Genomic DNA, 14,441 nt, shown 5'->3' on the forward strand with positions numbered 1-14,441 from the left:
TATTTTGCCAAAGAGCTACAGGAAATAAGCTACAAAAGGATAATTGGACAAAGGCATATCTAACCAAGACACCCCTCCGAACATACTATAAATGTTTCATTAATTATCACAAGGCAATGATTTATGACATCGAAGGCACATCAACCCAAGCCTACTCTCTCCTATTAAAGAATACATAAAGAACCCATCAACCTAAAGCATTAACCCCTTTTCTATCCTACTCTTTGATGCAAGAGGTAACCAACACTTTCAGTATTTTATGCATGCAAATGGTCAACCTTAAATTGTCTTCCTCAATCTGCCTCTAATCTCTACCAATTTACATGCACTGTGTCCATACATCTAGTGATAATGCTCTACCAATTTACATGCACTGTGTCCATACATCTAGTGATAATGCATCTTGATGTTGAACTTTCAGTTTGACTTTCTTTGCACAGTAAGTGATATGCTTTGCAAGCTGTAAGCCTTAGATTCTTTCTATTTTGCTTGAGAGAGAGTAAAACCAACTAGCTACCTGACTGCAAGGAATTTCCACAGCTAAACAAAATAATCAATTGTATTCTCATCCTCAGTTTAACACCCAACTGTGTACAAGAAGTCCTTTTTAACAGTTGTTGTTTCACAGTTAGTCTCTTATTGAAGATGTTTCACTTGATGTTTCATTTTTCAGATGATGATGTGTTCAAATTTTCTTCACTGGTACTTAGAACTGAGATATAGTGTACAGTTGTTTTAATGTAAGACATAAGCCCCCTTTTTTGAGTACCTTTAACTTACTCATTAACAACCAGAAGCAAGTCTCAAAGCTATTTCATTTTAACCCCTTAACCGCAGGGCTGGGAGCAAGGGATCATACCGCGGGGCGTCGCTTTTGTGATTCTGTGTTATTTTGAATTCACCCGGGCTTCCAAGTGGGGGCTTGTATCATCTATCAGTACTGCCAATGTCCAACACTAGTCAGCACTCCTAATCTCATCTGTACTCCCATCCATTGTTGACAATTTAGCCATTTCTCCCCATTCTTGACTCCCCTCCCTACCCCCCCCTCCATTACCCTGTCCTCTCGCCTGCCCAGCTGTGCTACGCTAAGTAAATCTTCCCTGGAATTTTTCACTGATTTCATCCATTGAAATAAGCCCTATGCCCTATTCTTATACCAAATAATATATACAAGAAAGAAATAAGGTAAGTGAGAGTGCCATACACCTGGAATTGGCTAATTATCACCTGACAACACCTCACGTGCACTCGTTCGCTAATTTTCGCTGTTTTTTTCCCCTTGAAATATGCCATATAATCTATTTTCGTAATAAATATACATATAAGGAGGGAAGGGAGAAGCCTAAGTGATATTTACATTCACCTGGAACTACCTAATTTATTATGTATTGTCTAGATTTCCTGCCAATCATTTCAGTGAAATACATAGCTGTTTCAAGAGCTACGTTGGTAGTACTGAATATCCCCTAAGTAGGCCTCTACCCGGGCCGGCCTTCCTTTATCAGTTCTCTCTCATCTTCCGAAGAGGAGGTATGCGTCTGTTCCTCTTGCTGACTTCAGGGCCTTTTTCACCCCCATGCAAAAGGGCCCTGTGACCTTTACCCCCTACTAAACCTCGTGTGGAAAGAGGTAAAGGGCTGACAATTGATAAAAGAGTGACTACGATCTTTCTATTGAGTAAAACAGTGCAAGTGGAATTGTAAATAATGTGTAAATAATGTGTAAACAGCAAGTGAAAGTAATGAATGTAAATATACGTGAACAATGGAAAATAGTTTATAAGTTACTTCAAGTGACAGTGCATAACACAGTGTAAATAAAATAGAAATGTAAATAACGTAGAGAACGTAAATAGAAATGTAAATGAGTAGTATTATAAGTAGTATTTATTCTTAAGCCCTAGGAGTAATGAAAGTGAAAGTTTCACTCTAGCATGTCTGAATACTATGAGTTATGAGAGTGAAGATGAAAGTGACTTTCACTCTCAATGCTAGTATACAGGACGAGAAAGTGAATGCTACGTATTTTACTGAAAGAAATTGAATCCCTACAGTGACAATAAACTAATACTACTGAAGGAAACTTATGGACAAAGACTGTAGATATATATAAGTGTTATATAGTAATAGAAATATAAAGTGTGAGGGGTTTTATGAATAATAAATGACAGAGTACCAAGAGCGAACTATCGCAAGTGCGGTGGTCAGACGCGCTCATAATTTTCATTGCTTTCACAGTGGTTTTTTTTTTGGAGTATGGATCCCAAACTACTTGAAAATCATAGAGTAGTGTTTATAGTGTTAATATCTGGCTGTGGTAATCATATTACGGGTTGTCGGGAAGTGTAAAGTGGAGACTTCGTTACCCAACTTCAGAGGTCTCCACAAGTCCTACGGTAACTGACGAAGGCTCAACAATCATTCCAGGAGAAAGCTGAAGGTATGCGCCATAAGCATATATAATTTTAATATTCTAGGACTAATAACTGATTTTTTGGCAAATATTTTTTGAGAGTCTGTCGGAGCCCGAATAACCCCGCGGCACACGCAAAACATGGGTAAACATGCCCGCGGTGTAGGGGTTAAGCAGCATTTTGTGTGTATAAACTGTAGAACTTGAGTGAGGATTGACTGTAAATGGTATATCAACAAGAGGATTATGAATAAAAAGATGAATTACAATTATGATATCACTGCAGTTTGAGATAACTGCACTCTGTTAGGTTAGTTAGATTAAGTTATAAGTTGGGTTAGTTATGTTACACAAAGTTTGGTTGGTCAGAGTGGGTTGGGTAGAAAAAAATAAGAATAACTTTGATCATCAGATACGTATTACAAATTCATGATAATTACCTCGATAAAGAAGTAGCAGATGCCACGGAGCCCATATGTGATGCAGGGTTTTTTCTTGCCAAGCCAGTAGTTGTCAGAGATGCACACATAGTCTGTCCCTGCCAGGAACTTGTCTTTCTGGGCTTTCAGCAGATCCTCAAGACCCAGGGACCCAGACTCCTCCATACCCTCAAACACAAACTGTGGAAACATCATCATATTGTAATTCTACCACAATATCCAAGGACAAAATGTGGAAACATCATCATTATATAAATCTTATGCCATACACAAACTACAGAATCATCATCATCATCATATCCTTAACATAATATCCAAAAACAACTATGGAAACTTCATTATCATCCAAACCCTATATCTATGCACAAACAGTGGAATCATGATACTTACCCAATTATCAAGTAAACTGCAAAACCAACAGCATCATTACATATTTTTTTCTCTAATATAAACATCATACCCATCATCAGTATTACTATTCCAACCCAATTTCCCAACAAAAACTGCAGAATCATCATCATCATTATCATCACCTTCACTCAGTTCCCAACATTCATTTGTTCATTCATTCATTTTTGAAGGCTCCAACATGCTTGCATGCATCAGCCTTGGTCATCTAATGGCAGCTCTCCATGCTGCTCAATCCCTGGAAGCTTCCCTATTCAGTCCCATATCCCTGAGGTCACACTCAATGATCTCGTCCCAAGTCTTTTTCGGTCTACCTCTTGCAACCCTACCCCTAACATTAACACTTCTCATTTTCTGCACTCAATTATCATCCCCCATCCTCTCCACATGCCCAAACCATCTCAATCTACCTCTCCTCATCACAATATCAATACACGCCAGTCTCATCCTACCCCTCAACTCTTTCACTGGAAACCTAGCCCTCCCGAGGCCTCTCGCTCAGGGATGCACTGAACATCCACCAAATCATTGTTGTTTCTGTATGTTTGAGTCTCTGAATATCCTCTTCCCTTACTGCCCAAGTCCTACTGCCATACAGCATTACACTCCTAACACATGCTGCATAAAAAGATCCCTTAGCATGGAGGGAGAGCCCTCTCAATGTCAGGAGAGGCATTAGTTCCCTGAACTTCTTCCAACCATTCCTCACTCTAGCCACAGAGCTAGCTCCAGCCCCACCTCCAGGACATAACATATCTCCCAAATAACATAACTCTTCCACACACTCAAGAGAATCACCAGCAAGTTCAATCCTTTCACACCTGACAATCTTCACCCGATCTCCCCGACACACTGCACACATGAACTCAGCATTATCTCGCAGTCTACCTCTAATACCACTACATCTCTTATGCATCCTCTTATCACAGACACCACACAAGACAGAATTACTTCTCACGCCCTTGTGACAAATCACGCATGGCCACTCTCCCTCTTCTTTGAAAGTACCTCGACCAGCCCAAGATACCATCGCTCTTGTTTTAGCTGTATTTATTCTTAAGCCCTTGTGCCCCGTACCACCTCTCTCCTAAATCTTTCCACTGCCTCCCTTTCATTCTGTGGAATCAACACCAAATCGTCAGCATTCAGCATCTTCCATGGCAGCTCATTTTTAAAGCCATGTGAGAGGTCTTCAAGTACCATGATAAACAATAAGGGACTCAAAACTAACCCCTGGAGCACACCAACATTCACAGAAAACTCATCACTTAAATCTCCATGCATCCTTACCTGGGTGTGAGCACCCACATACATGCACATACACTGTAAAATAATTATCATCATCCTAACTCACTTTCCTCTCACTTTTATTCCAACATGAATGAACCCATATTATGAGGATCTTCTCATGATCAGTCTTGGAATAATCAGATTCTTTTACAAAATTGCTTCTTATGGATTACACATGCTGAACTGCACCAAGGCTTCCTTTACTCCCTTCAGGCCAATGATGTGTTTAACTGATTTATTCTGGCTTCCTCCAGATGATTTATCCAGCTATGGGGAGACCATTTTTGGTGAAGGAGTAAATGAAAAGTCATACTAACCTCTCCAATTTAAAAAGTGTCTTCAAAGCTGAACAAAAATTTCTAGAAATAACTAAAGGAAAATGGTAAATATGCTACTGCACAGAATAGGTTACAAGTAATATCTCTTGGTTGCCAACTCTGTACAGTATGAGGGACTAACTCAACTGTGGAGTAGTCACCATTGTGGAGGCTCGTATCAGCCTTTCTAAACTGGATGGTTTAAAGGTTAGCATCTCAGCAGATTCTCTCCCCTCACTGAATCCTCACCTCAATATTGCATCAATCTTTCCTTCCTCACTATCACTTTACATAGCAGTGTTCTTCTTAAATATGCCTGCATGCCTCCCTAAACACAATGGGTAGACAGCATCCTTCTAGCTAATCACACTCATTAAACCTCTGTCCAACTCTAAATCAATGATTAAATGTCAGTTTTCTTACTTCAAGTTATCATATGTTTATCTGGTCAACCCTAGACTTCTAGTCTCCCCCCCCCCCCTGTCTATTTATCTGCCTACAACTTCACAGGATTTGAGAGTATACAACAACAAAAGTGATATCCAGGGCTGGTGGTGATGCTGTCAAAGCAGAGGAATGTGGCTATGTGTTGTCTGTCACTAGGGTGTGAGAAGTAGCTCCATCTTGGGCAGTGTTTGTGATAAGTGGGTGCATAAGCGATGCAGTGGTATTAGAAGTAAACAGCAAAATACCCTGTAATGCTGATTTTGTGTGTGCAGTGTGAAAAGGAGAGCATACAAAGACAGACAGGAGGGAAAGGATTGACCTTGCTGGGGTCTCTTGGGTGTGTACAGTTTTGTTATTTAGGGGACACGTGCTGGAAGTGGGGCTGGAGCAAGCTGTGTGGCTAAGGTAAAGAGTGGCTGGAAAAAGCTGTGCCTCTCCTGACACTCAGATGGCTCTCCCTCCATGCTAAGGGTTCCTTGTATGCAGCATGTGTTAGGAGTATAATGCTATATGGTTGTGAGACTTGGGTAGTAAAGAATGAGAATATTCATAGGCTCAAATGTAGAGATGATGCTGATTAGATGGAAGTGTAATGCATCCTTAATGACAGGCGTGGGGACATTACGACTGTAAATGAAGAGCTGAGAGGAAGGATGGGACTTGAAAGTACAGTATTAGTGCAATGACGAGAAAGGGTAGATTAAAATGGTTTGGGCAGGTGGAGAGGATGGATGGCAACTGGGTGTGGAGGGTAAGAGATGTGAACACTGAGGGTAGGACTGCAAGAGGCAGACTGAAAAAGACCTGAGTGTGGTCACAGATAAGGGTCTGAAGATAGAGGCTGCTAAAAAATGAGCTGCATGGAGGGCCGCTATTAGCTGACTAGGGCCGACACATGCAAGCATGTTACAGCCTACATAAATGAATGATAAACGAACTTCCAGTTCCCTAACCCCCGCCACGCTTATTGGCTCATATAAGGCGATATGCAGGCCACCCCTGGCTGCATTGGTTGCCTCACATGAGGCGATGGATCTCCAGGTCATAATTTCAAGCACGAAGATGCGTCAGTGGTGTCCATGGGAATGCTGACTTTCCCTCTACTCTATCAGAGCTGTTGCCAAACCCCGCCATATTGCAGTTGCCAAATACTGCATATTCAATAATTCAGATATACAGGCCATCCATGGCCAGGCTGATCGCCTCATATGGCGACTGGTCTCCGTGCCATAATTTCAAGCATGAGGAAGCATCAGTGGTTTCCATGGGAATGTTGAGTCTCCCTCTACACCACCAGGAGCAGCTACCAAGCCCTGCCAAACCACAGTTGCCAAATACCTCATATTTAGTAATTCAGTTCTTGTTTGCAGCCCAGCAATGGCGGATTCATGCCCGTCTACCTCCCACAGTGCTGTCAACGTACCGCAGCCCTCACACCGACCCAAGAGGCATAAATTACAAAAAGACGAGGGTGATGAAGAGTTAGAACTCAGAAACACTTGATCTGATGACAAAAATCAACTTTAAAAAAAAAAAAAAAAAAAAAAAAAAAGTCCTAAAACAATGACTCAGGGAAGGCAATCAGGTTGATATGAAATAGTATGGAGGGGGTTAAATGCAATATTATCAAGGTATTGTACTTTTTTTCTGCACTCAGGGATGACCAGATGCAATGTGTCTCTGACTGTCACTCACTCATAGAGGCACTGTATCTTTCTTACGCATGAAATCTGGTAAGTTGCAAACACAGAGTGTTATTAGCATCACACTGATGTGTGGTGTTTTGAGAGGTGGAGGTACTGGTGGTGTGCTTAGTGTGCATCTCGGGCATCTGGGGTTTGTCTTAGGTACATGTAGTGTGTATCTGGGATGTGTTTAAGCAGTATGTCCAGAAACAAAGGACATCTTTTGGACTGTGCTGGAGATGGTGGATACAGCTGGGGTGAGTGCAGTTGCACTGGTGTCTTTTACTAATGTTGCGAACTTTCAGCATTTGGTTCTTTCATCTATCCATCCATTACTCAATCTTTTACTGCACCAGCAAGAAGCTCTTTCTTTAAGACAGACTATTACCCCATCATACAGTAGTAAACACATACCACCAGAACTATTTCCCTCAATCTACCAATAATTACTCAGAACATTACCTTGATATTAATAGGAACCTAGTGTTCAGTCTTCTGGAATGTCTCAACAGCGTGTATCCAGCCAATGACCATTAATTAAAAATCTTCTGGTGTTAGCATGAACGAAACTCAAATGCACAGATTATTTCAATACTATGTATATAATTCACAGACAACATACTCTGCCCTCACGTAATGTTGCCCATCACACCACGACACAAGAAGTTGTACTCATTTTATGTACCTCACATTTACAACATATTCTGTCCAGACTGTAATACAGCCCCTCACATCACAACATATTTATTCAGCCTCATACACATAGCTCACAACACATTCTGCTCTCAGTCTAATGCAGCCCCTTACACCAAAACATAATCAATAACCTCATGCACCTCACTCACACAACACAGACACTTCAACATGGCCTCATCAAAAGATATCTGGACATGCCCAGCTGAAGTGACCGATTTCCTACAATCCACACAGACTCACATCCAACTGGGTCTGGGGCCACAACAACAACAAATGCAATTTATCATTACCTTAATATTAACAGGCACCTCCTTTCCGGTCTTCTGGAATGCCTCAACAGCATGCATCCAGCCAATGACGGGACCTTTGTCATCACTCGATCCGCGGCCATAGAGCTTACCATCCTTTTCAGTCAGCACAAATGGTTCCGTGTCCCACCCGTCCTCCTGAAACACATACATGCTACCATACATCTTGATAAATATCCTCATTGTCATCCTCCTCCTCCTCCATCATTACCTTATCACATGGTAAAAACTAAGGCAAAAAAAATGTTAACTCCCAATCCCATCTGACCCCCTTTAAAGTGTAAGGATCTGCAGCTAAGCCACTGCACTATAATAGTATATAGCACCTTCAATGGCAGATGTGATAAAAAAACCACAATCCTCCTCTTGGGTACTGAACCCATGCAAGGCTAACCCTGTGAATGGGGTAAGCTGACCACTAGACTACCAGGCACTCAAATGCAGCATGCCAAAACAAAAGAAATTACTGCACCCTTAACTCCTTCAATACAAAGACATCTTTCATTATTCTGCTTTGGCCACCAAGATACAGAATTATATTCAGACTTGGGGACTCCTTTCAGAACAAAGGGATTAAATTACTATCTCCATATACCTTTTAACAAAGACATGACTCCTTAAAGTGGAATAAAATCATCCAGCAGCAGCAACAACAAAATATTTCTCCTCAGATTTGTATGGTAAACTCTGGTAGGTTTCTCAGGAGTACATCATATCTACCAACAGCAATAATAACAAACACAAACCTCATCCTATTCAGGGATTAATGGGCATTGTTCCTGAGCCTTTTAGTACCCAAAGACTGTCCAGTGGTTTGAAAAACATATACTGTACTGGTACATCAGAAAAAGGGTCATCATACTGAAGGTGACATCCATCCATCATCCAATCTTACGTTCCCCCATGAGAAGTGTAGGAGCCCGGGGCTAGGCAGTTGATCCTGACATTTAAGATGAGAGTGACCAACCTCACTCATCCCTGAGTGGCATTACGTGAGCAATAAACCCCAACCATCCCTTGGATATAAACCTTCACCGGCTCAATCCGATTGGAGCACAATAATTACCCACTAAACCACCAGGTGCCAAAATTTGGTTATATGGTTACCACCCAGCATAGTATATGGTTTCCTGGTGTACAGGAAACCATTTGGCTTATCAATCAGTGTAGAGTCACCCATAGGCAGAAGAAAGAGGAAAGAATGAAGGAATGAAAGATAGAAGAGGGAGTGTAAAGTGACTCGTAGGTAGAAGGACAAAGAAAGAATGAAGGAAAGAAAGATAGAAGAAGATGGAAGGAAAGAAGGATGGAGGAGAGGACAGGGCAGACACCCGAGAGCAGCACTACATTGAGTGAGTGGATGCTGAGCGCCCCGTGACAACTTTAATTATAACATCTTTTACGATTTTTCCAGTTGAGAATTTAACTGACCTCTGCAATACATGGAAACTCCCCCCGAACCTCAACAAAATCTTCTGTTAGTTGCAAGACTTAGAGAGCTGCTCTTCTTACTGCTGATCAACCCCAGTCTGTCTGGCCAAGCAGACCCATCAAATGCAGGCAAGCAACCACTCCTGCAGAGCTGTCCCATGCAGTGAACTGCTGTTCCCTTGTGGCTGACAGCACCTCGCCAAGGAGGTTTGGTTCCTAGGCGGATGTTGCACTTGTCTCCACCCAGTTAACTGGGTAATCATAGTAGGTCCCAGTTCACCCTATACAGTAATTTGGTTATCTGGTTGCCACACGGCATTGCAAATCGTTTCCTGGGTTACAGGAAACCTTTTGACTTGTCACTCATTGTACAGCCACCTCAATGGATCATCATCATCATCATCATCATCATCTAATCCTGTGTTGTCCCATGAGAAGCATAGAAGCCCAGGGCTGGGCAAGTTGGTGCTGACATTTAAGACGAGAGTGACAGGCCTCATTCATCCCTGAGTGGCATTACATGAGCAATAAACTCCAACCACCCCTTGTGTATAAACCTGCACAGGCTCAATCTGATTGGAGCGCCTTAATTATCCACTAAACCACCTGGTGCCATAATTTGGTTATATGGTTACCACCCAGGATAGTAAACGGTTTCCTGGTTTACAGGAAACCATTTGGCTTGTCACTCAGTGTAGTCACCTGTAGACAGAGGCAAGAGGAAAGAATGAAAGAAAGAAAGACAGAAGAGGAGGGAAGGAAAGAAGGAAGAGAGGAAAGGACGGTCGCCCGAAAGCAGCACATCAATTGAGTGGATGGTGAGCACCCCTACCTACCACGACCCCTCAAGTGAAAAGATCAATAAAAAGTGACAGGAATGAATGGGAGACGTAGGAAGAGGAGAGAGAGAGCAATGTGACAGAATGAGGAAGAGGAAGGAAAAAGCAGGCTGCACTACAAGGGTGGATGATGGTCAACACCACCTACCACCAGAATTAGGGAGTAGGTACAGTATGTGATTATTACAAAACACAGGAAATCCCTGTACTCTTGTACTGGAAGTTCACAAATATCATAAGTTTCTCCTTAAAACTGGTACTGTATTTCAATGTGGGAGGGGATAGCAAATCAGCCTTATAGATCACAAAATTTCGATAAGCATAGTGGAAGCAATTCATTTCTGAACAATCCTCCTAGTATTAACACAACCAGCTAGACAGATTGACAGACATATGTAAACACATGGATATGAAGATATTTATAAATACAGAAAGATATAGATACTGATAGACGGATACAGACATTGATAGAAAGATGCATATACAACAGACAGACAGACAGATACATTCTTCTGCAATATACTGCAATAAAATCTGTCAAAAAGGGCACCTTAACGTATGGTACCAGCACTGGCCATGACAACCAAGGTGCCTACAGGAGATTTAAATTAACCCTAGGAATCTGAGTAACATCCTTTTTTGAAATTATTTTTGTGTTACCAGATGTTTTTATTCATCTTGGGAAAAGCCTGTGTACTGAAAAGTTTTATTGAGGATTGAAGACTGTATCTATGCACATGAGTTCAAAAAGTCTATCAACAGCTCAATAAATCCAACAAGATGTAGCAGATATAAAACAAGAGGCCATCCCCAGGCTCAGTGCGTTGACTACATCCAGTCCCCATTTTATTTGTGGAATGTGTTGCAAAATATCACAATTCTTCCCATTCAATGAAACTGCCACTGTAAAGTTGATGGAAGAGGCCATTCACCTTTATTTGTAGTGGTGGAACTTTCATGTCTTTTTCTGTTACTTACTCTGAACTAATTAGCACTGTAAAAAGGAATGTGAAAAAAGGTGATAAATAATGAGAACTTCTGACATTTGGATAAGCATGCAGAGAGAGAGAGAGAGAGAGAGAGAAACTTTTCAAACTGGGAGGGTTCTATATATCCATCCAAAATCCTTCTAACATTAGTCTGTTGGCCACAGCTGCATCATATCACACTGTCTATTCTGTAATGGTAGGACAAACAGAAGGTAAAAGATGCCATCATACTGAAAGAATTAAAGACACTTCCAGAAACAGTTCAAGTTTTCTTGCATTCATTCCTGTACTCATTTTGCAGGAAAATTTACATATGCTTACAGTGTTTGGTGAATTTTTAATTCCTGGCTGACCTCCCATAGCAATGGCTTTCTAACCATCTGCTCTGTATTATAAACTCAAACAAATTGAAAATATGAAACTATTAGTACTTTCTGCTTGAATATAAAAAAATGTTATGTAAATACAGTATTCTGTCTTGTAACTCAAAGCATTCCCCAAGCTGGCACTTCAGGTACTTAAGAACTGTGTTAACAGCAAGATTTCACAGCATTCCAATGGTGATTTTGGCTTTTCTTTGATAACCTAACAATAAAAAAAAAAAAGTGAGGTGGGAAGGAGGAGTTTAAAGATCCAGCCAAGCATGACTGTTAAACCAGCAGCTCCTGGCATATCCCCTGTGCCCCGAGGAGGAGGACTGTTTCTTGAAACAAAAGCACTCAAAATTTAACATTAACTCAGATTAATTTTGGTGGTAATATTTCCTTTTTTTTTTTAACAAAACATTTATCCTTAAAACCTTGTGATTCTTAGGAACATCCTTGCAAGTCTTATTTGGGATGAAACCCTGGATCTGCAAACAAATGATATTTAATATTGTACACCAAATCTACAAAAGCATATGCAATAATGATTTCAAGTTATAATGCATAAAAAGGTAGAGCTGGATGTGGGCGTACGTGGTGAAGGGGTTGATGATCAGATGCTATCACCTCTCACAACATAACACCAGCCACTAATCTAATCTGTAAGTGGTCAGACCTTGAGCTGTCATCTCCCTTGACAATGACTAATACGTAAGTCACATCATTACATCCATCCATCCATCATCCAATACTACATTGCCCCATGAGAAGCGTAAGAACCCGGGGCTAGGCAAGTTGGTCCTGACATTTAAGATGAGAATGAACATCATTACAACTACAGTAAAAAATGAAAAGGTCACACTGCCCTTTCTACTGACTATGAAGTTAAAGCCTTCACTACGATTTTTACTACATAACTGCAATCTCCAGACAATTTTATTCCACTGAGGAGACTTTTCAGACTGGGACTTAGATATAACTTTCATTAAACCATTCAAAATATCTACCCTCATGCCAAATAAAACTATCTTAAGGCAGCAAGAATATATTCAAGCACAATGTTACTGGGGGGAAGGGGAGTTACCATACCTGTTTTACTTTAACAGCCTTAAACTGCCATCTTTCCATCTTGAATATACAGTTGCAACAAGAGTTTAACACTAGAATATGATATAAGTCATGAAAAAGTGCTGTGGAATGGACGTAGAATCACCGCATTGTCATATCTGCCATTTAACTACGTGACATAAGCTGCACAAGGACAAATATCTGGGCCAAGTTATTGTAAAATGACTATAGTAAACCATATTCATCACAAAAAATATATTTTAGGCCTAAATATGATATATACCTAAATGTTGCATAACAGAAAACAATTTACACTTATTATAGGGGCTAAATGTACTACAATCTGCTACACTAACATAGCCCTGATCCCCAAGACAACACAGGAGGCTATTCAATCACGTAATGCCACAAAGCATAGCCGGCCGGTCATCAACCCAGAAACGTACTGTATTAATATCGTCTAGTCATAAGTCCCTACACCATGAAGTGGGTACAACGTGATATTTTTTTCCTTTTAACCATTACAAGTGTCATCTCTCAAAGTAGTGCTGCCTACTTCTTCCTTCACCTTTAACCTTTTTTTCTGTGTCTGCCCTCTTCTCCTCATTTCTCTCATCCTTCCTGTCACACATTATCACTACTTTTTCTCAATCCAGGTAGCTCTACACTGACAAACTCAATGGTTTCCTGTAACCCAGGAAACCATTTACAACACTGGATGGCAACCATATAACCAAAAAATGGGATGAAGTGGAGCCTACTGAAGTGCCACTGTGGCATCCATCTGGGAACCAAACTCTTACACTCTTCCCTGCACCTCACTATGGTGAGGTGCTGTCAGTCACAGGGAAACATCAGTTCAATATATGGGTCACCATGCAAGGGATGGCTGCTTGCCTGCAGTTGATGGGTCTGCTCAGCCAAAGAGGTCAAGATTACTCAACAACAAACACAAGTTACAAAAGAAAATGTTACTATCCTCTCCCTCCGACACTGATTATCAGAAAGGTGATGTTCCCTACGAGTCCAGATAAAATAGTTTTGTCTGCCCTCTACCCTGACAATGACATGGTTGATAAGCTGTATCCACTACAGTATTCCAAATCTGCAGTATGATGGTGTATTCTTTAATTTATTCTTGCTATCTTCAGATAATTTTATTCAGTTTACGAGAGACTTTTCATGTGGGAGGGATTAGATAAAGCAAATGTGAATCTCTTCACTACCTAGGGATCCTCCTACAGTACGTAAGGAAATGTGGTGGCAACATGACTAAAATAAAATGATGCACTCTGGTTGAAAGTGTTAAAATAAAAGATGGTCCATATAGTGTACCGTGTTCTCCAGTGTAGTAAGGACAGCTCTCTACACTACTGTGATAGGCAAGAACATTTTGGCTGCCTCATAAAATCATCATAGCCAATTTTATTTTATCTGATGGAATTAAGCCATTCCCACAATTTAAGTACCGGTACTATGCTGTGGTTACAAGAAACTCAGGATTTAGTTATGAAGTATGAATGACTATCCTTAGTTATTAAACTGACCTTCCAATCTGAATATACTTAACCCTCAACTCAGCCGAAACAGGTTAGGAATCTTTGTCAGACATTAAAATAAAGGCACTATAAGGCATGAAAAGGTTTATCGGAATTAAGATACAGTATTATACAGAGTAGACACTGGTTATGCCATCCGAGCGACAGAAGAGAACTGAGCTGCGTGAAACACGGATTCGTTTTC

At 40.8% G+C, this 14,441-nt stretch overlaps 1 protein-coding gene across 3 annotated transcripts in view; it reads right to left on the minus strand.

The window, feature by feature from the left end:
• The window catches only part of Cndp2 (Cytosolic non-specific dipeptidase 2), a 65,641-nt gene that overhangs the window by 39,384 nt on the left and 11,816 nt on the right, over positions 1-14,441 (minus strand). For all 3 annotated transcript variants that reach the window (XM_080285106.1, XM_080285104.1, XM_080285105.1), the window contains exons 4-5: positions 7,989-8,144; positions 2,856-3,035 (exon numbers count right to left, since the gene is read on the minus strand). In XM_080285106.1, coding sequence (XP_080141232.1) covers positions 2,856-3,035; positions 7,989-8,144 — 336 coding nt within the window. The remainder of the gene's footprint in view (positions 1-2,855; positions 3,036-7,988; positions 8,145-14,441) is intronic.

The sequence above is a fragment of the Coenobita brevimanus genome, chromosome 104 (assembly GCF_032717465.1).
Source record: "Coenobita brevimanus isolate Jiangsu-jjx chromosome 104, ASM3271746v2, whole genome shotgun sequence".
Classification (NCBI taxonomy): domain Eukaryota; kingdom Metazoa; phylum Arthropoda; class Malacostraca; order Decapoda; family Coenobitidae; genus Coenobita; species Coenobita brevimanus.